The 21,699-nt window shown below is 39.4% G+C and overlaps 1 protein-coding gene across 5 annotated transcripts; it reads right to left on the bottom strand.

Annotated features, from left to right (window-relative positions):
* Positions 1–462: 462 nt before the first annotated feature.
* GMNN (geminin, DNA replication inhibitor) lies at positions 463–12,265 on the bottom strand. Of its 5 annotated transcripts, none has more exons than XM_025384291.1 (7): positions 11,961–12,265; positions 9,877–9,952; positions 6,376–6,453; positions 5,503–5,647; positions 2,714–2,796; positions 2,008–2,118; positions 463–924 (listed from the first exon to the last, which is right to left on the bottom strand). In XM_025384291.1, the coding sequence occupies exons 2-7, from the start codon at positions 9,925–9,927 to the stop codon at positions 763–765; spliced, it is 630 nt and encodes a 209-aa protein (XP_025240076.1). In that variant the 5' UTR covers positions 9,928–9,952; positions 11,961–12,265; the 3' UTR covers positions 463–762. The 5 variants fall into 5 exon arrangements, with proteins under 5 accessions (XP_025240076.1, XP_025240077.1, XP_025240080.1 ...); XM_025384292.1 differs by having other exon boundaries at positions 12,093–12,265; XM_025384295.1 differs by having other exon boundaries at positions 12,162–12,265.
* Between the last annotated feature and the right edge of the window lie 9,434 nt (positions 12,266–21,699).

Below are 21,699 nucleotides of genomic sequence, written 5' to 3'. Positions count from 1 at the left end.
GGAAATCCCTGATGAATCTGACCCTACTTTTATTCTTCAATATTTACATACTTTGCACTACACCAATATGTGAAATAGAAAAGCTCCATAATTTTCAGCTATTCCTGTTTTTTTCTGTCGAACTTTCACCCACTCCTCACTTTGTTTCTCTAGGATTATTATCATCATCCATCATTTTAAGCTTCCAAGAATAGTCTGATCCTGCTAGCCAGTTGAGCCTCTCACTGGCTAATCACATTCACTTGAAAAGCTTTTGGAAAATAGATTCTCATGCTCCATTCCATAAAACTACCTGTTAGTATCAACAGTGTCTACAGTGAGCTTGAGGTACAACAAAGTTTGGGAGTTAAAACCTCAGCTATCTCAGTCTAAATACTTTAAGTTCGTTTTTTCCTTGTTTTCTCCAAGGTAGTTAGCAAAAGAATGGAAAGAGAACAACATAAAAGCATAGAAACAGACAAATTTTCTACACATACTCCTTATACTTCATTATTCTAAGTTATACACAATGTTCAACAGAAGTTTGAAGTTTATTTAGTAATATACATAAGTCATGGCTGACAACTGAGAAAATCCTATTTACATAAACCATCATAGTTTAAAAATACATAGTATTTGTACTTTAATACAATAGGGTCCCAGGATTCAAACAAGGAAGCTTGATTCCAGAATTGGCATTATGTAGTTACGTACTCTGCTACAAAGAACTAGTGGAGGTAAACTTCGGCAGTAAAATTCTCAACAGTCAAATATTAATGCATTTCATAGACATGGCTTTGCATCCGTAGAGGAAGATACAATTCCTTCAGCACATGTGCCAATTTCTGAGTCTTCCCCTACAGAATCCTCAACAGTATCTTCTTCAGAATCAAATTCCTGATTATCCAGTGATTCAAATTTATCCAGAGGTTCACCATTCAGTCTCTTAAAGAATAAACCAATAATTTATTGTAAAAATGTTAAAACCTAAGTTGATCAGCATATTGATATAGCTGACCCATATAGCATACCAATATAGCTATGAGATTTTTTTCATCTTGCCCCTCAATAAATTCATTTATAAACAGTGTGATATCAAAGTCTCTACCACACTAGATTATAGTCAGCAAAGTTTAATAATTTGCCTTTTTTTAAAAAAGCACTGAAATGATTGCAGACTATAAACAGGTACTTTCCCAATCAGCTGCAGGGACAACTAGGTGTTCTACATTTCCAATCAGCTGTGGATTAATACTTTTAAGGCAGTTAAGAGAGTTACCATAGTATTTCCAAATGAAAACTTCAAACATTAATTCTAGCATGGGTCTCAAATGTAAGGTCACAATTCAGTTACATGAAAAGTTTTGATTTGAAAAACTTTCTTCCTATCAGCAAGACAAACTTTTTGCAAACATGAATAAATAAATCTTAAAACCTTTTTAAGGTCAAGTCTGATAAAGCAACACTTAACAGGCTAATTCTTAACAAACACATTAGCTACTTACAAAATGTTTTAAAGTCAGATAAAACCACAAAACTTATTTAGTGTACAAATTAGCAATTTTATAAATGACAGTAATGTCAAGCTGGTATTAAAATTAAAACTATCTAAAAATGTGTCAACTATGAAATAATTTTCTATACCTATTTTCCAGGGATAATTCCTTTTAATAACTCTTCCAAAAAAAGATGGTCTTTTGCTTCGTAATAATAATTAAGTTACTGAACTTTTACTCTCTGCAAGTACTCCTTGCAACTGTCCATCTATTATAACTCATTTAATTCTCATAACAAGTCTGTAAGGTAGGCATCATCATTACTCTCATTTTATGGATGAGGAAGATGAAGCCCTGACCGGATAAACCCACTCTACCCAGCAAACTTAATGGTGTTAGGAAGGAAGTTAAGTCTCAAATCCAGGAAATCTGATTCCAGAGCTCACACACTTCAAAGGGATCACACTATAGACTACCTGAACTTTATAGACAAATGCATAAATTTGAACCAGGTAACTATTAAATTACCTACCTCTATTAGCTCTGCCATATACTGTACATGTTCTGCTACTTCTGCCAATTCTTTGTTCTCCTTTTTCAGGCGGGCAATTTCGTTGTCCTTTTGTTCGATTTCTTTATGAAGCTATATTACATAAATAAAGTTCAGTATTCTATAGATTTGCTGTGCTATAAATCAAATTACATGCCTCCAAGTATATAACATGGAAAACATGCAGCATAGAATTAATTCTTTTTTTTTTTTTTTTTTTTGAGACGGAGTCTCGCTCTGTCGCCCAGGCTGGAGTGCAGTGGCCGGATCTCAGCTCACTGCAAGCTCTGCCTCCCAGATTCACGCCAGTCTCCTGCCTCAGCCTCCCGAGTAGCTGGGACTACAGGCGCCACCACCACGCCCGGCTAGTTTTTTGTATTTTTTTAGTAGAGATGGGGTTTCACCGTGTTAGCCAGGATGGTCTCGATCTCCTGACCTCGTGATCCACCCGTCTCGGCCTCCCAAAGTGCTGGGATTACAGGCTTGAGCCACCGCGCCCGGCCAGAATTAACTCTTAACACAACAGGATTCATTTTGTGTAATTCTGTCAAGAGCTGCCTTTTTACTTAAACTTTTCTTAAGCCAATATTAAAGCCAGCTCATATTGCTCTAACAAAATATGCTAAGCAGCAAGAGTAAAACAATCCTGGAATTTTTTAAAACGGTACAAATGATACTCAATACATACTTTCTCATTTTCCTTAAGTGCTTCATACAGCGCCTTCCTCCGTTTTTCTGCCACTTCTTTCCAATATTGAGAGGATGGATTTTCTAAAAGAATATTTTACATATAACTTTAAAAATCATTACTGTCAAAACCCAGTAATTTGTTTCAAAAAAATTTCCAATCTTAGTACCCTCCCATATTGTTTAGTAATACTCATTTTTAAAGGATTAAAGTTAGAAAATAAAATCAGTATTCTTCTATTTTCCCCAACATTTCAAAGATTTCAATCCTTCAGAAGAATTACAACAAAAGTACAATAGGTATATCTCTTCCACCTAGATTATTAAAGATTTTTGCAACACATTTGTTTTGTGAGGTCATGTCTTTTTATGTAACAATGACATTTTTACAAAGTCCAATCAGTTATTTTGTACACTGTCCTGAATTTTTTATTTCTATCTCCATGATTAGATTCAAACTAAACATTTTTGGCAGGAATACTATATAAGTATAGTATAAGAATACTATGTAAGTATGTATCCTCAGTGTATCATCAAGAAGCACATGCCAATTTGTCATGATATTGAAGATGTTAAATTTGATCATTTGATTAAGATGCTATCTATCAGATTTCTGCCTTGTAAGGATAACTTTTTCCCTTAGTAATTAACTAATGATCTGTAGAGTAAAATATTTGAGACTGTGTCAATACCCTGTTCTCCAACAACTTTTTACCTAAGTTTACCTCCATTGATGATTGATGTTTCCGGCTTTTATCTATTACTTATACAGCGGATGGAAAATCGATTTTTTTCACTTATGTAATTCCTTCTACATGTAGTAGTTAGCATTATTCTGTAAATAAAAACTTTTCCTACCCCAATTTAAAAGAAAATTTATCAGTATGGATTCATACATCTTTTTGTATTCAATGCATTATAATCCATTCTTGTCGTTATTCATTTTGATGCTCAAATTTTCCCAACTTTAGTCTGTGAGAATCCTTCCAATAATCCATGATCACCTAAAGTTTCCCTGCCCCTGACCTGGAATCAGCAATTTCTCCAAGGAACTCTAGTGAAGAATAGTGTTTACAAACCAAGAACTGGATACAGGGTGTGCTCCTTGCTACAGAGGTGTAGTGTGTTTCTACCTATTTAGGGGCAGTGCTAGGAAATGTAATACTTCAACATGTTACTCATTTGCTCAATCCTAAAATATACACAATTTTTTTTTTCCCCAAAATTACAATAATACCACTGCCAACGAATATAACAAAGTTCAAACAACAAATGTAATAAAGTTTGGGATTTCTTTGCAATTTTTTTTTTTTTTTTTTTGAGACGGAGTCTCGCGCTGTGTCACCCAGGCTGGAGTGCGGTGGCACGATCTCGGCTCACTGCAAGCTCCGCCTCCCAGGTTCACGCCATTCTCCTGCCTCAGCCTCCGAGTAGCTGGGACTACAGGCGCCCGCCACCACGCCCGGCTAGTTTTTTTTTTTTTTTGTATTTTTAGTAGAGACGGGGTTTCACCGGGTTAGCCAGGATGGTCTCGATCTCCTGACCTCGTGATCCACCCGCCTCGGCCTCCCAAAGTGCTGGGATTACAGGCTTGAGCCACCGCGCCCGGCCTGCAATTATTTTAATTTTTACCATATATGCCAAAGGGTTACATGGATAATGTTTTCCACCTGTGGTTATATTAGCAGTATGATATATAGTTATTTGTCTTGATATTTAACTTTAGTTTATTTTAACTAATCCTTGATGTAATTTTTAACTTAATCAGATATGAGTGTCACAAATCCTGCTCTTTAATCTACAATATTTTTAAAGAGCTTCTTTATTTCTATCCAGTCAACCTTTCCTAATTTTTCCTAATAAAAATCATACTGTCTACTTCTCTTCTTCCTGTCTTCAAGGCAATTCAAAATGAGCCCAAATGTTACTGTGACCTTGAGCAAGTCAATTAACTTCTCTAGGCCTCAATTTTATTATCAGTAATTAACATCCAATGACCTATAATTCACACAGAAATAATAATCTTCCATAATGCTTGTAAAACATCAGTTGCTTCTTCTGATGTATACTGCCATTCCATTAAAAACTAGTATTTATTACAGGCATAATTCTTCTCATTCATCTTCACTCTCTTCATCCATATTTTTATTGGTTTCCTTACGCCATACTCTCCTGGAATATTCAAATTCCTTTCATACTTCAACTTATTATCTAAACATTTTTCTTCTAAAAAACCTATTTCCAAGTCTTGTAAACTCTTACAAGGCAATCCAATATCAGAGCTGTCATACTAATAACTATCCTTTCCCCCCACCCTTTTCTTTTCCTTCAGAGACTGGGTCTTGCCCTGTCTCCCAGGCTGGAGTGCAGTGGTGCTATCATAGCTCATTGAGGCCACAAACTCTTAGGCTCAAGTGATCCTCCTGACTGAGCCTCCTGAGTAGCTGGGAATACAGGCACAAGCCACCATGCTCCGCTAATTTTTTCATAGAGATAGAGCCTCACTGTATTGTCCAGGCTAGTCTCAAACTTCTAGACTCAAGCCATCCTCCTGCCTCAGCCTCCTAAATTGCTGGGATTACAGGCGTGAGCCACTGCACTGGGCCTCCTTTTCCTAACATTTCATCCACACATGGATCTTGTCAAACAAATGGTCACACAAAAACATTTATAGTGCTGTTATACTAACCCCAGATTATGGTAATTGGCAGAATTCATAATAGTATTAACAAATTCTTCCTTATATCATAATTTAAAATTTTAAGACAAAAGTTATCTATTTTTTCGTACCTTTAATCATAAGATCAAATGACTCCTGGGTGACTCCTCCAAGATTTTTATTTTCACTAGATTCTGGGACAATAACCCCAGGGCTGGAAGTTGTAGATGTTAACTGGTCATTCCGATGTTTCCTTTTGGACAAGCCTGTGGACAGCTATAATGAAAAAAACACTTATCAACTGTATTTACTTTGATTTAATTAACAAGAAATTAGGTGGTTTTTCATTTATGTATTAAAAAAAGGAAACGCGTATCTTTTTTACATCTCTGGATCTCTAAAAAAGTTATAAAATTAAAAATTCTACCAAAATGTATAGTAACATTTTAGGAATTTTATTTGCAACAATTATTTTGGATTAGACTGGGGTCTAGAGCTTAGCTGAAATTATTATTTTTTTTTTAATTTTAATTTTTTTTTTTAGACGGAGTCTCACCCTGTCACCCAAGCTGGAGTGCAGTGGTGTGATCTCGGCTCACTGCAACCTCCACCTCCCGGGTTCAAGTGATTCTCCTGCCTCAAGCCTTCCGAGCAGCTGAGATTACAGGTGTGTGCCACCACACCTGGCTAATGTTTTTGTACTTTTAGGAGAGATGGGGTTTCATCTTGTTGGCCAGGCTTGTCTCAAGCTCCTGACCTCAGGCAACCCACCCACCTCGGCCTCCCAAAGTGCTGGGATTACAGGCGTGAACCACCATACCCGGTGAACTTCTTAAATTGAACAATTAAAACCAGAATCACTTCTTTGGGAAATATATAATTGTTATTCCCAAATTATTTTCAAATTTCAACAATTTATGTGTTTCTGACCAAGAAAATAGTAGAAATGTTTTTAATGTAGACATTGTATCACCAGTACCCCATTTTAGCCATATAGTGCATACCTCATTTTCTCTTCCAACAAGAGATCCAGATGCAGAAGGCTGAATCATCTTCAGAGTTCTTCTTTGGATAGAACTATTCTAAAAAGTCAAGATAATTCATTATCTTGTTACTGAGTTGCAATATGGTTATTTAGTTACTGAGTTTCTGTATGGAGTGTTACTCTTAGTCCTTCTATAATTTAGGGGGGGGGAAAGAAACACTAAGAATACAAACATTTGGTCAGCTATATAATTTTATAAGGTGACCTGTGAACAAGACACTGGTTTAATCAACTGACAAACTTATTTCCAAAAATTACAATAAAGTTCGAAGAATTCTTAAGAATGAATCATATTACCCAAACTAGACACAAACACACGTAACTTCTCTCATTTCAATGTATGCTCTTGCTATGGTCATTTTGTTAATCATATCTAGTTAAAACAAACATAACAAAATTCCTCAGCTCCAATGAACAGTTCAAACCATGTATGACAAAATTCTAATACAAGAAGGATATCTGTATTGTCTCTGAAAAATCTTCCACACAAAACTAAAATCTTACAGGTACTCTTTCATAAAACCAAACATCGTAACATTTATGGTATGAACTCACCAAACAGGTCAACTGGGAGAAAAGGTTAATCATTTACACTGTAAAATATTTCTTTCCCTAATCAAAAAGATTCATCTCAGGCCTCCTTAAATCATGAATATCCCCCAAATACTTATATGTACTCACCGAAATAATGTAATTTTCCAGAACATACTTTACACAAAACAAAGTACATGTGTAATAGACATCCCCCCTCAACCATTACCTGATAGTAGAAGCAGTTCTGCTTCAAGCCCATTCATTAGAAGGCGGCTAATATGTCAGTGCCTGAGGCATACTAAACTACTCTAAAATGCCCAAGCTATTGTTTTGGTAAAAATATTGCCTTCCTTGTAATATGTAAATAACTTCCTGTATATTTCATGACCTGAAAGTTCTCTCTTATTTTTGCAAAATATCATTAGTTATACTGCCACCATGGGATAGCAAACAATGGTGAATACTCAAACAAGGTTAGCAAGAACATGATACCATACCAGCGTGAGAAAGTTACTGATTCCACACTGTACCTCACATGACAAGAGTTCACCTTTCCCACGGTAAAGTTTCTACTGCTGATTATTATCTCACCATTTAACTGAAGGACAAACGCCAGCTACTGTGAGAACAAATATTATACCAACATTTCAGATATAATTTAGATTATAGATTAGTCAACAGTCTGCAGACAAATAAAAGAAAATGTAACGTTGGAACCTTACTAGTAAGAGGTGTTAATTTATTTAAATGCTTGCTGTTAATAATGGTCAAAGAAGCAAGCTAAATTACTGTCACCAAAAAAAAAAAAGACCATTTCCAAGATTTAACTTTTATTTATATAAGCTGTATAGGCCCAAAACAATGTAATATTATTATTATTATTTTCTGTATATAGAGTATGCATTGGAATAATAGACTCTTAAAGCCAGAAAGTTTCTTGTATATTAATGGGTCTTAACCTTTTTGGAAAACTATTTATGTGAATCCTCTCCCCCAAAAAATTCACATAAAAGCACATTCACACAGAATTTTGCATACAACTCACAATGATCTAGTTCTAGTCCAGTTCCCTCAATTTACAGATGAGTAAACTGAGGCTGAAATGCCAACCCACCCAAGGTCTCAGTTTTGGAGGTAGAACCAAAACCAAACAGAACCCAGTAACCTTTATATTCAAGATAGTTTTACTGTAGCTAGTAAACACAAGACTTTTTAAAAAATGTAATCTGCTGGAAATATATAAATTATTTGGCTGTGATTTGCTTCAAACTAATCCACTGAAGGAAAAGTGGAATAAATAAGGACACAGATGAAACCAAATTGGCCATATAGTGGTAATTGCTGAAGTTGAGGAAGTAAATTAAAATACTGACTCTACTTTTAAATATTTCAAAAATTTCATAACAAAAATTTTAAATAATCACACACAAAGCACTGTGGGAAGATGCCATCATCCTAAATGGAAGCTAATGGAATCAAATTCACAAATTGTCAATGCGAACTATTATTCAAGAAAAATAATGTAAGAATCCTAAGAAAAGCAAGGCAAACAAAAAACCCTTCAAAAGGTACTTGCTTATACTTATCAATGGCTTTTAAGTACTCGGTTTATCTTACTTAATATTAAAAATTTTTTTTTAGGTACAGGGTCTTACTCTGTCACCCAGGCTGGAGTACTTGCTTATACTTATCAATGGCTTTTAAGTACTCGATTTAGCTTACTTAATATTAAAACTATTTTTTTAGGTACAGGGTCTTACTCTGTCACCCAGGCTGGAGTGCAGTGAAGCAATCACAACTCACCGAAGCCCAAACTCCTAGGCTCAAGCAATTCCTCCCACACCTCGGCCTCCCAGTAGCTGGGATTACCAGTGGGTGCCACCACTGGTAAAAATTATGGTTTTTTAGAAACAAGGTCTCCCTTTGTTGCCCAAGCTGTTCTCAAACTCTTGAGCTCAATCAATCCTCCTACTTCAGCCTCCCAAGTAGCTGGGATCACAGGCATGAGCCACCATGGGCACCTGGCTCTTTATTTAATTTAAACCCATAAATTGATAATTTTCCTGAAGATGTGGTCCAATTCCCAAGGTATTCATACTAATTTGTATGGAAGGACCTAGCTAAATTGTAAATTCACTTAGAACCATAAATATGAATCTAGTCAAAATTATAAACCCAAAACTAAACAAACTCTGTCCTATTGTCGTAACAATAAATACTTGGAATAAGATTTCCAATGAAACTATCATATAGGGATTCAAAAAGTATTGCAAATCAAATAGGTTAGATGGTAATGAATACGGTATACTCTAGAAAAATGTGTAATATAATGCAAAACATGTCTGTGGTCAAAGACCCTTAATTCTGAAGATATACACAAGGGATTTTAATAATAAGAGTAGAAACAAAGGAGTAAATCTTATACATAGAAAATCCTAAAGATACTTCTGGAATCTTCACAGAGAAAATACAAAAAGAAAAGAAAATCCTGAAGAATCTACTAAAAAACAATTAGAACTAATAAACAAGTTCAGTAAGGTTTCAGGACACAAAATCAAGATACAAAAGTCAACTCTTTTCCTATGCAGTAGCAATGACCAAATGAGAATGAAATTAAGGAAACAGTTCCATTCACAATAACCTCAAAACGAATACTTAGGAAAAAATTTAACACAAATTGTGTAAAATTCATGCTCTGAAAACTACAGACTACTGTTGAAAGACCAAAATAAGAGACAACCCACATTCTTGGGTCACACTTAATATTCTACCGTAATTCGTTTTTTTAAAACGTTCTCTATTGTTACTCATCCTCTGACTAACTCAAGGCTTACAGCCAGGCTAAATTTGGCTAAATCATGTCAAAATACTTTTATTTTAACCCCACGCTTTCTACAAAAGAAATTAAAGTTATTCAATCACATACCTTTACATTCTCTTTGATTTCTTCTTGTTTCTGCTTCATACTGGGATTCATTATGTAGATGGTACAGCACAGAAGACTAGTAATTAAAAAACAATATGGTTTGCACCCCTGAAGGTGGAGTCTAGGTTTAAAATACTTACAATCATAAAAATTATACTATTGTACAGTAGAACTATTATTTTTTCTCTCTTAATCCAAACTCAGCCCTGTCAATGACTAAGGTGACTAAAGTTAATGACTCTTGATATCTATATTTTACATATATACACACATAATAATTATGTCTGAAAAAATGAAATTAATGTATTTTAAACCAATTTTTAAAACTGGTTTAAAATTTCTAAACGTATTGTCCTGGATTAAATACAGGGCTCTCAAAGATCTGAGAAACAGTCACCAGAAATAGCAAAATATACAGACACTACGGTATGCCCAGGTCCATCCTAAAGAGCAACATCTTAACTTTCCTGCTTCAAAGACAGATTTAAGGTATAATAAACTCGGCTCTGACAATAACTTAATACCGACAATATCAGGTCAAATGAGATCATGCATTTACATCTGTAGGAAATGTTTAACCAGTAACATGAACTGAAGTACTAACAAGCAAGAAAGAGGGAAAAGGTAGAAAGGGATATATGTAATGTGATTAACTAGACCACTGGCCAGACTCACAACAAACTCAGCATCTGAACTGCTCCTCCACTGCCCACTACCCACTGCCCCCCATCGTGTCTGCGCCTGTGCCTACTCGATAGATGTCCCTAATTTTTGTGGCCATGTCTTTACTCAGTGCAGTGGCTTTTCTAACATTAATAACATTTTACCTTGTGTCCTGGCGCGCGCGCACACACATGTGCAAACAAAAAAGCTGAGGACAGGCCGGGCGCGGTGGCTTACATCTGTAATCCCAGCACTTTGGGAGGTCGAGGCAGGCGGATCGCCTGAGTGATCACCAAAGTGCTGGGAGGTAGAGGCAGACGGATCACCTGAGGTCAGGAGTTCGAAACCAGCCTGGCCAACGTGGTGAAACTCCGTCTCTACCAAAAATACAAAAATCAGCCGGACACGGTGGTGCTCGCCTGTAGTCCCAGTTACTCGGGAGGCTGAGGCAGAAGCCGACAGGTGGAGGCTGCAGTGAGCCGAGATTCTGCACTCCAGCCTGGGCAACAGAGTGAGACTCTGTCTCACAAAAAAAAAAAAAAAAAAAAAAAGAAGCTTAGAAAACAAAACAATCTAATTTGTGCGGGCACCCTGCTATTTTCTACTGCATTTAATGTTAAGAAAATGCGGTTTGGGCCCCAGTAAACAGACCCCAGGCAATGTTCTTCAAACTGTGGGTCGCGGGTCGTGATCTCAAAATCATTTAGTTAATCATGAGCAACACTGCTTAGAAAAATGCAACTGAACAGAATGGAATTGAAAAGATGAGAAACAGTGCTTCCATCAACGTCTCAGTTGGTTAGATGGCTGTGTCCTAGGTTGCGATGTAAAATGTACTTTAGTATGAAAAAAGCTGAAAACCACTTAGCAGTCTAATCCTTCACAAGTTTCCCACGCCTATCAGCGACCTTGCACCCTTACTTGCTTGTTATTCTCTAGTTTCTTTAATAGCTACATTAAAAACCCCGGCATAGGACAGGGATCCATGCGAACCTCGTATCAGCAACGCCAGTATCCGTTTAATGGGAGACGCAGGATTCAGCGACCTCTTCCCATGAGCCAAATTTGCAGATCCCTCAGATCAGGACCAGCCACTTAACTGCCGAGAGGATGGATGCCTCGCCTCATCCCCACAGCTAGGCACGCCCAGGCTGAGTCCCTCACCAGCGTTGCACTCCCCAGGCCCGGACCCAGCCAGCTGGTCCCGGAGGCCCAGCGCCAGGCTAGGGGGCGGGCAGTGTGGCCCCGCGCGCCGGACCTACCAACCGCGGCGCGCGACCCGGGAACTGCGCCAGCCAGCCAATAGGGAGCGTGGAAGTGAGAGCGCGCCAAACCCGACCCAGCCAATGGGGCAGTCCCTTGACTCATCTCCTTACCCTGCCGCGCCACCAGCGACCGTTCAACAACCCCTTCGCCCTTACCCCGGCCGCGGCCCCGCAGCTGTCAAAGTAGGACGCGGCTTCAGAGGGTGGCCGGAACGAAACCGAGTCGTCTAGGGGCTGTGCACCTTGCGCCCCTGCGTACCCACTTCCTGCCGCCTCTTGCACACTTACTAGGTGGAGACGCTCAATCCTCGTAGCGAACGCTGTGGCTGCAGCACCTCGAAAAAGACTACAGCTCACCTACGCTGATCCTCACTGTCGCTGGAGTGTCCGGCGCGCTCTGCAGGAAAGCCCTACCGACTCCGCTTGCCGGCTCCGAACAACCACGTGACCAACTGACGCAGCGAGAGGCGGGGCCTCTGGAATCCCGCGAATCGCTTCTCCCCTCGGTCCCGCCCCTTCCTGCGCCTGCGCGGTCGACGGTAGCGAGTACTAAGACCGTGGGGATTTTCTGCTACCTGGGAAGTCTGTGCCCTTTGACCCTCCCCTCCGACCCAGCTCTCGGAACTTCCTTAAAATGCAAAGTTTTAGCCCTTTACGAAAGGGAGAAAGATTTGCCTCCATTAGTCGTTAACACCGGAAGAACAAAATATTGTATGTGCATATGTATTAATATGTAGTACACGACATACATTTGTGTAAAGCCCTGGCTCCACGGACTCGTAGTTGTATTAGGGGCTTTTATATTTTGGTTTTTTGTGTTTTGACTATGGTATGGTGCAGGAGGAATTGTTCAGGGAGACAATGATCAGTTAATCCTGCAGCTATTCATTGAGCGCCTTATACGTGCCAATTACTACTGTTCTAGGCACTGAAATTACAACTGCTGTTGCAGTTTGAAGGAGCAGAAACATCTTGGTAATAATTACGTCTAGCTTTTTCTTTATTTTTTATTTTTTTTTATTTTTATTTTTAATTGAAACGGAGTCTCGCTCTGTCACCCAGGCTGGAGTGCAGTGGCACGATCTCGGCTCACTGCAACTTCTGCCCCCTGGGTTCAAGCGATTCTCCTGCCTCAGCCTCCTGAGTAGCTGGGATTACAGGTGCCTCCCACCACGCCCGGCTAATTTTTGTATTTTTTAGTAGAGACAGGGTTTCACCACGTTGGTCAGGCTGGTCTCGAACTCCTGACCTCGGGTGATCCACCCACCTCGGCCTCCCAAAGTGCTGGGATTACGGCCTCCCACCGCGCCCAGCCTGCCTTTTCTTTTCTTTTACCTTTTTTTTTTTTTTTTTTTTTGGAGACGGAGTCTCGCTCTATTGACCAGAGTGGAGCGCAGTGGCGCAATCTCGGCTTACTGCGACCTCCGCCTCCTTGGTTCAAGCGATTCTCTGCCTCAGCCTCCCGAGTAGCTGGGATTACAGGCGCCCACCACCACTGCGCCCCGCCTGCTTTTTTTTATTTTATAAAATTATCAACCAGGCTTGGTGGCTCACGCCTGTAATCCCAGCACTTTGGGAGACTGAGGCGGGTGCAGCACCTGAGGTCAGGAGTTCGAGACCAGTCTGGCCAACATGAAGAAACCCCGCCTCTACTAAAAATACAAAAATTAGCTGGGCATGGTGGCAGATACCTGTAATCTCAGCTACTGGAGAGGCCAAGGCAGGAGAATCTCTTGAACCCGGGAGGTGGAGGTTGCAGTGAGCCGAGATCGCGCCACTGCACTCCAGCCTGGGTGACAGAGCAAGCCTCTGTCTCTGAAAAAAAGAAGAAGAGGAAGAGGAAGAAGAGAAGAAGAAGAAGAAGAAAGAGAAGGAGAAGAAGAAGAAGAAGAAAATCATATTCTTAAAGCAGACAATCCATTGACTGGAAAACTATCAAATGACTGGGTTTCCAGAATAAGAATTCTGGTTAGCAGGCCGGTCGCGGTGGCTCACGCCTGTAATCCTAGCACTTTGGGAGGCTGAGGCAGGCGGATCACGAGGTCAGGAGATGGAGACCATCCTGGCTAACACGGTGAAACCCTGTCTCTACTAAAAAATAGAAAAAAATTAGCCGGGCGTGGTGGCAGGCGCCTGTAGTCCCAGCTACTCGGTAGGCTGAGGCAGGAGAATGGCGCGAATCCGGGAGGTGGAGCTTGCAGTGAGCCAAAATCTTGCCACTGCATTCCAGCCTGGGCGACAGAGTGAGACTTCGTCTCAAAAAAAATTTTTTTTAAGGAATTCTGGTTAGCAGTGGTAAGCAAAAGCAATGTCATTTGACTTTGAAACACCAACTAGTCAAAATAGTAAATCTAACTTCCACAGTTTGTTCATTCATTCATGATAAACATAAAGCTTATAGTTCCTCTTCTTGCTTTAAAGGAGTATTTTCATTTTGGGTTTCAAAGCAGTGAGTATTGATTCTGAGAAGTTTATTATTGCAAAAGACATTTTGGTCTGCTAGTTGTTATATTTTTGTTTTCGAAGAAAATCTCTTTGTTCTAATTAACTCACTAACAATAAAATCACAACAACTGGTTTAAGGAGGCCACACAAACATTTCCCCAGACCCAAATTCTATACCATCTCAATGAAATTCCACACAATAGGAAAATCTTCTTCCATTGCAATTCTGAAACAAGAAAGCTATGAATGACAGAGGAAAGGTTTAAATGATGGTTTTACACTTTATACCTTCACTATCAATTATACTTTTATGCTAAATTAACTTGATCATGAGAGCTAGTTTTCCATTTCTTCAATTTGCACTTTTTGATTAGGCTAATCTCCCTATGTCTCTGCACATTTTCCTTCTATGCACATCTCTATGTCCGAATTTCCCTTTTATAAGGACAACAGTCAGATTGCATTAGGGCTCATCCTAATTAACTTCATTTCAATTTGATTACCTCTGGGGTGTTAAGACATCAACAGGTGAATTTGGGAACACAATTCAACCTGTAACAGAAAGCTTTTCAGTTTTTGCATTCTACACTTCTCAATTGCTTGTTCCTCACTTCAGAGTGGGAGGAAACAGTATAGACTGTACAAAGAAACTACCTGTGCAGTTCTTCCCAGTTGTGTGGACCTCTTCCTTTTTTATGGTCACTGCAACTTTACTGTCTGTGTAGCATGCTGAGCAGATCCTACTTGTTAAAGAGCTTTCAAGAGGTGAAAACCCCCTCACTTTGAAAGTCTGTTTATCATGTTCATAATGAAACATAAGAATAACTTCTGAGAAAGTTTTGATATGTGAGATCCAGATTTTAAACTTTTGACATTCTACATCACCAGTCTCAGAAAGGTCTGTCCTCTGTAGTAATGCTTGTGAAAACACAGGATGTATTCCAAAAACAAATTTGTCAGAAAATTTTTTGAATAATGTAAAAATAATACAAGAGACACAGGCTATTATTCATGGACATTAGGAAAAGAGGGGAGGATCATGGAATATGAATGGAAGTAACAGCATATGTGTAAGAAACCAACAAAAATCTTGAGGTAGGCTGGGTGCAGTGGCTTACGCCCATAATCCACTGTCAGAGGCGTGTAAACCGGAGCAACTCTATCTTGACTAGGAGCTGGGTAAAATAAGGCTAAAACCTATGGGGCTGAATTCCCAGACAGTTAAGGCATTCTAAGTCACAGGATGAGATAGAAGGTTGACACAAAATACAGGTCATAAAGACCATGATGATAAAACAGGTTGCAATAAAGAAGCCACCAAAATCAAGATGGTGACGAGAGTGACCTCTGGTTGTCCTCACTGCTACACTTCCACCAGCACCATGACAGTTTACAAATGCCATGGCATCGACAGGAAGTTACCCTATATGATCTAAAAAGAGAAGGCGTGAATAATCCACCCCTTGTTTAGCATATAATAAAGAAATAACCATAAAAATGGTCAACCATTAGCCCTCAGGGCTACTGTGTCTGTGGAGTAGCTGTTTCTTAATTCCTTTACTTTCTTAATAAACTTGCTTTTAACTTTATGGACTCACACTGAATTCTTTCTTAAGAAAGAAAACAGCTGAGGTCAGGAGGTTGAGACCAGCCTAGCTAACATGGTGAAACCCCATCTCTACTAAAAATACAAAAATTAGCCGGGTTTGGTAGCACCCACATGTAATCCCAGCTACTCGGGAGGCTGAGGCAGGAGAATCGCTTGAACCCAGGAGGTGGAGGTTGCAGTGAGATGAGCTTGTACCACTGTACTCCAGCCTAGGTGACAGAGGAAGATTCCGTCTCAAAAAAAAAAAAAAAAAAAAAAGGGAGAAAGAAAAGAAAAAAGAAAAATACTGAGGTAGTTCAATATTTAAGCAAAATACAAATTTATGAAAAATGATCAAGTATTAGCAAAGACAAAATATGGCTTAATTTTTTCATTGTGAAGTGTCATAATGACTAAGTTAATCTATATTCTGAAAGCAAATGGACAAGAGTTTTAGCTCATTTTGTTCACTTACTTGTTTTAATGCTGGGGCTGTGTAATTCCTATAGAATAAGATATGAAGAACTGTCACAACCATGAAGCTCTGGCTACTGCTTTTGCTGTGTGCATTACAGTCCTTGTCTCTGACCCAAGAATCTCATAGAATAAGGCTAATCGATTCAATATATTCTTGTTTTCTTTCTTTTTTTTTTTTTAAGACAAAGTGTCACTCTGTCACCCAGGCTAGAATGCAGTGGTGCAATCACGGCTCACTGTAGCCTCGACCTTCTCAGCTCAAGCACTCCTCCCATTTCAGCCAACGGAGTAGCTGGGATTACAGATATGTGTCACCACACCTGGCTGATTTTTGTATTTTTAGTTGAGATAGGGTTTCATCATGTTGCCCAAGCTGGTCTTGAACTCCTGAGCTCGAGTGATCCACCTGCCTTGGCCTCCCAAACTGCTGGGATTACAGGCATGAGCCATCACACCCAGCCCAATTCTCTTTTTAATTTGCTTGTTAGTTTAAGGCAGTTGGAACTTTAAAATTTCAGATCTTCTCACTTTTACATTGGACACAAATGCCTGCTTTGAAGCATATATCTATGGTTTGAAACTTATCAAAAAAGAAGCCCAAAGCAAAAAGTGCCCTGACCCCCAAATCTATCTTTGGTAAAATTATGGATTTTATTAAATAGCTCTGTGAGGAAAAGATCTTGGCATGAAGAAATGTAGCGTCCTTTGGTTAAATTCCCTCAACAGAAATGAGGAAGAATCTCAGCACTTTTAAGCACAGATGCCATAGTACTAGCTAGAAGGGAGCTTTATCTAGAGAATTCCAACTGTTAGGTATTACACTCAGGCAGATCACAATCGCTCAGGCAGATCACAATCATCAAACATCCCCCTTGTCTCACAGTGAATGTTCTTCAGAGTTACATTCCCAAAGATGGACCTGAGCGTCTCTGCCTTTACACTCCTGAAGCAAATACAGCATAAGCCTCTGGTGTCTGAGTCCTAATGATGTGGTGCTGAGCCTGACTTGGAGTCTGGCTGCTTTGCCCTTTCCTGAAGCTTCTAGACTGGCCTCTGTCTGCAGAATTACTTCACAAGCACTAAGTATTAACGGGAGAATTTGGAGAAAGCTTACTCAGCAAAGTTTTTTTCTACATATTCACCTGCAGGACAGTGGTTGTTCCAACTGGTTGCAGCTCCAATTTTTTTTTTTTTTTTTTTTGAGATGGAGTCTTGTACTGACACCCAGGCTAGAGTGCAATGGCACAATCTTGGCTCACTGCAATCACTGCCTCCCGGGTTCAAGCGATTCTCCTGCCTCAGATTCCCGAGTAGCTGGGATTACAGGCACCTGCCATCATGCCTGGCTAATTTTTGTATTTTTGTAGAGATGGGGTTTCACCATGTTGGCCAGGCTGGTCTTGAACTCCTAACTTCAGGTGATCTGCCTGCCTCAGCCTCCCAAAGTGCTGGAATTACAGGCATGAGCCACCACACCCAGCCCCAGTGACTTTTGATGTGTTGATCCCTATGCATCTGTGTGCTCACACAGAAAGACACTTATACTCCTTTAGAACTTGGTTCTTACAAAGTTCTTACCTCTAAATAATAGCATGAATGCCTTGTTTTAAATCATATTGTCCTTTCAGTGTCCCTAGGGTGGAGTTTATTATCTTATACCCAAGAAATTAGATCAAAATTGTTGAGAGGCTCTCAGGAAATTAGAAGCCATTCATCTTGGTCTCCAATTGTCTCCTTTAGGCACTGGCCTATAAGTCAGGAAATTACAAAGGACTCTGTAGGCTAAGGTGAGTGCCGAGAAGGCCCATCATCCCAAGTGAAGCGTCCATCTAAGAAAACTACTGAGAATATAAGATCTGAAGGTGCTCTCCACTCCTAAATCTTCTAATATGAGATTGTCAGAGTTCAGAATTTATTTCCCAGATCACCCAGCTTATACTTAGAAAGCAAAGGTTCACTGATTTTTTTCCTGGAAATCTCCCTTTAAAAACAAGTATACCACTTGTACCAAAAATCGAATCTGAATTGGAGATTTACTGCTAGTCTAAGGTAATATTGGGGAACAGAGAAATATGTTAAACTATACCATGGGGATGCCATCAGCAAAATCCAAAGTGTAGGCAATTCAACAAGACAAATAACCTGGTTCTTCAACAAATAAACAGCAAGATGGGAGGTTGTAGGAGGGGGAGAAGAAGGAGCCAGTCATGGTGGCACACACCTGTAGTCCCAGCTACTCAGGAGGCTAAGGCAAGAGGATCGCTTGAGCCCAGAAGTGTGAGGCTGCAGTGAACTATGATTACACCACTGCATTTCAGCCTAGGTGACAAAGGGAGACCCTGTCTCAAAAAATAATTAATTTTAAAATATTTTTAAAATAAAAAGCAGAAGGAAGGTGTTATCAAGTACAAATAAGGGACATATTACCAAATGCAATGTATGGATCTTGTCTGAACTAAACACTGTATTTTTAAAAAATACCCAAGGGAAATTTGAACACTGACTGAATATTTTGGGATGGTAAGATATGAGTTAAGGTTACCTGATTAGCAATGGGTTAAAAAAAGATTAGTTATAATGACAATATTATGGGTTTTATTGTAATAGCTTCTACCTATAAATGGTAATTATAGATGAAATTTTGTACCATATATTTTCTTTGAATAATTATTGAGAGAAGCAAGGGAAAAGGTATAAATCAAGCTTTCTCAGCATGGGCACTATTGACCTTTTAGACTGGGCAAAATGTTCGTTGTTGGGGGCTATCCTGGGCATTGTATCCTGTTCAGCAGCATCCCTGGCCTCTACCCTCTAACTACCAGGAGTACATCCCAATTGTGAAGACCAAAAATGTCTGCAGACATTGTCAAATAACCTTCTGCAGGGCAAAATCATCCCCAGTTGAGAACCATTGGTATAAATGAAACAGTTTTGGCCTTGTGTTGGTAACTGCTGAGGCCAGTATGGATGAGAACATGAAGATTTTTTATTCACTGCCTTTACTTTTATATATGTTTGGAACTTTCAATAATAATTTTTATTTATTTATTTTTTTGAGATGGAGTCTCGCACTGTTGCCTGGGCTGGAGTGCAATGGCGTGATCTCGGCTCACTGCAACCTCTGCCCCTCAGGTTCAAGCAATTCTCCTGCCTCAGCCTCCCAAGTAGCTGGGATTACAGGTGCCCACCACCACACCCAGCTAATTTTTTGTAGTTTTAGTAGAGACAGAGTTTCACTGTGTTGGCCAGGCTGGCCTCGAACTCCTGATCTTGTGATCCGCCCACGTTGGCCTCCCAAAGTGCTGGGATTACACGCGTGAGCCACTGCATCTGGTCAATAATAAAATTTTTAAAATATTAATTTAAAAAGGATTAAATGATGGAATAGGGAGGTAGCAACCACTGGGTGCCATGGCTCACGCCTGTAATCCCAGCACTTAGAGAGGCCAAGGCAGGCAGATCACCCTTGGGTCAGGAGTTCAAGACCAACATGGCCAACATGGTGAAACCCTGTCTCTACTAAAAATACAAAAATTATCCAGGCATGGTGGCATGCGTCTGTAGTCCCAGCTACTCAGGAGGCAGAGGCAGGAGAATAGCTTGAACCCAGGTGGTGGAGTTTGCAGTAAGCCAAGATCACACAACTGTACTCTAGCCCGGGTGACCGAGTGAGACTCTATCTCAAAAACAAAACAAAACTTTAGCAACCACAAATATTTGCACCGATTTTTTTTCATTTTTGTTTTACTTCAGATTAATAAATAATAATTACATTGCACCAATTTATTTTTTGACAAACCATTTCTTTGATGAGTATAAGCACAGCTAAGAAAAGTGAAATGATGAAACACATTACTAATGAAGGTTTTGGGACTTGAGACTCAGATGATGTTAATAATAATATACTCAGGATCTTTAGGGGATTATTTTAGTACAGAATTATTTAAAGGATTGAAGATGGTCTAGAAGGTGGCCCCTGGGCATTAAATATATTTTGTTTCACACACACAATGGTGGTCTACACATTGTCTTAAAATGGAAATTGTCTGTATTTTAAAAATCAGATGATTTCCATAAGCAAAGACAAATGATAAAGTAAGAGAAAATATAGGGAATTTCTTTCACAAATAAAAGACTACATTCCCTAATTTTTAAAGAGCTATAAAGCATTGAGAGGGGGAAGCCAACAGCCCAATAGATAAACGGGCAAAAGACAAGAATGGACAGTTCACAGAAAATGATAGAGAAATGGTCCTTAAGTATACAAAACCATGCTCAACTTCACTGAAAATAAGAAACATGCAAATTAAAACTCTGAGAAACCATTTTAACTATCAGACTAGCAGCTACAGAAAAGTTTGACAACATACTTACAGTAGGTAGAATCCTAAAATGCCACCCATTATCTCTGACCTCTGATATTATGCCTATGATTAGGTTATTCAATAAGGCAAAGGTGGTGGGATTTTATAATTGTAATTAAGGCCCCAAATCAGTATACTTTAAATTATCGAAAGGGAGATTATCCTGTTGACCTTGATTTAATCATTAGGATGTCCTTCAACAGAGGGCTTAGACTTTTTTTGACGTATCTCTTACTGGCCTTGAAGAAGCAAGTGGCCATGAGTGTTACGTCTCCAAAGAAATGAATTCTCCCAATAATTGGAATGAGTTTAGAAGCAAATCCTTCTCCAGTGAAGCCTCTAGATAACAATGCACTGGCCAGCAATTTGTTTACAGCCCTGTAAGACCCTGAGCTCAGGGCCCAACTGAACTTTGTTTAGATTCCTGTGGTGCAGAAAGTATGAGATAATACATGTTTTGTCTTAAGCCGCTAAGATTGTGGAAATTTCTACAGAGCAACAGAAAACTAATAAAATACTCTACTGATGAGGCTGAGAGAAAACAAGGACTCATATACATGGCTAATGGGAGTGTCAAATGTTAAAAGCCCTATGGAAGGGAATTTGTCTGTATCTGACAAGGCATTTTTTCTCTTTCTTTCTTTCTTTCTTTTTTTATTTTTTATTTTTTTTTTGAGACGGAGTTTCACTTTTGCTGCCCAGGCTGGAGTGCAACGGCATGATCTCAGCTCACTACAACCTCTGCCTCCCGGGTTCAAGAGATTCTCCTGCCTCGGCCTCCTGAGTAGCTGGAATTACAGGTGCCTGCCAGCACACCCAGTTAAATTTTTGTATTTTTAGTAGAGACAGGTTTTCACCATGTTGGCCAGTCTGGTCTCCAACTCCTGACCTCAAGTGATTTGCCTGCCTTGGTCTCCCAAAGTCCTGGGATTACAGGCATGAGCCACCATGCCTGGCCCTGACAAGGCATTTCTACAATTACATGCACATTGACTTTGGATGTAGCAAATCCACTTCTAGG

This window comes from Theropithecus gelada, chromosome 4 (assembly GCF_003255815.1).
Source record: "Theropithecus gelada isolate Dixy chromosome 4, Tgel_1.0, whole genome shotgun sequence".
In the NCBI taxonomy this organism is placed as follows: domain Eukaryota; kingdom Metazoa; phylum Chordata; class Mammalia; order Primates; family Cercopithecidae; genus Theropithecus; species Theropithecus gelada.
The sequence above is the reverse complement of the archived record's forward strand: the minus strand, read 5'-3'. Positions and strand labels throughout refer to the sequence as shown.